This window comes from Octopus bimaculoides, chromosome 11 (assembly GCF_001194135.2).
Source record: "Octopus bimaculoides isolate UCB-OBI-ISO-001 chromosome 11, ASM119413v2, whole genome shotgun sequence".
Lineage (NCBI taxonomy): Eukaryota > Metazoa > Mollusca > Cephalopoda > Octopoda > Octopodidae > Octopus > Octopus bimaculoides.
The window spans coordinates 59,563,625-59,564,549 of NC_068991.1; the positions used below are offsets into that span (position 1 = coordinate 59,563,625).

General features: G+C 37.5%; 1 protein-coding gene across 1 annotated transcript in view; it reads right to left on the reverse strand.

Annotated features, from left to right (window-relative positions):
* Nucleotides 1–925, reverse strand: part of LOC106877915 (copine-8) — a 16,863-nt gene that overhangs the window by 6,789 nt on the left and 9,149 nt on the right. Inside the window, exons 3-4 of the mRNA XM_014926978.2 lie at nt 712–864; nt 410–488 (exon numbers count right to left, since the gene is read on the reverse strand). Coding sequence (XP_014782464.1) covers nt 410–488; nt 712–857 — 225 coding nt within the window. The 5' untranslated portion in view covers nt 858–864. The remainder of the gene's footprint in view (nt 1–409; nt 489–711; nt 865–925) is intronic.

The following is a 925-nucleotide window of genomic DNA, read 5'->3' on the forward strand; positions in this document are numbered from 1 at the left end:
GTGTGTGTGTGTGTGTGTGTGTGTGTGTGTGTGTGTGTGTGTGTGTGTGTGTGTGTGTGTGCGTGTGTGTGTGTGTGTGTGTGTGTTATCAATCACCCAATCGACATTGTTTAATTGTTCATTACCTAGTCGATGTTGTCTGTTAGATAATCGATGTCATCATCATCATTATCACTTAATTGATATACTCATTCACTCCATCGATATCGTCTGTCACTCAGTCAGCATTATCACTTCTCTAAATAATGATGTATACCTCAGTCGGCATTATTACTTCCCTAAACGGTGATGTATACTACCTAGACAATATGATGTTAGGTCTCTTTTTCTTAATTTAGATGCTTTAACGTTCTGCCAGACTTAAGATGTAGCTTGATGTGAAGTTTTGATTGGAAGAAAATATACTCACTATTGAAAAAAATGGATAAAGATCTTCATGATTTTCCTTTTTTTTGGCGCCAAATCCATAAACATGATACCAATTGTTGCTGGAATACATGAAATAGAACTGCTTAGGGTTTTATAATAACACACACACACGCACACACACGTATACACACACATGCATATCTACGTGAGCGCGCACACAGATACGCATACACACACTATTTCCTTTTCAATCCTCATACTGTTTCTAACGAACAACGAAATGAAAATAAAGTTCCGCGGTGTCCCAACTACCCAACAGATTACATGAATTCTCTGACTTACCTGTTGTACTTTTGTAGCAAGGGCTGTAAAGCATGTATGGCGGCACCGTATAAACTCCTCTGGTTAGAAGTGTGGTAGTGGTTGCTATTCGGCAACTGAGGGTCTTGGTTTGAAATTGTAAAGTCTATAGCAAGTGTCACATCCATTTGAATTCTAGACGAATGATAATAGTAATAATAATAACAACAACAACAACAACAACAACAATAATAAT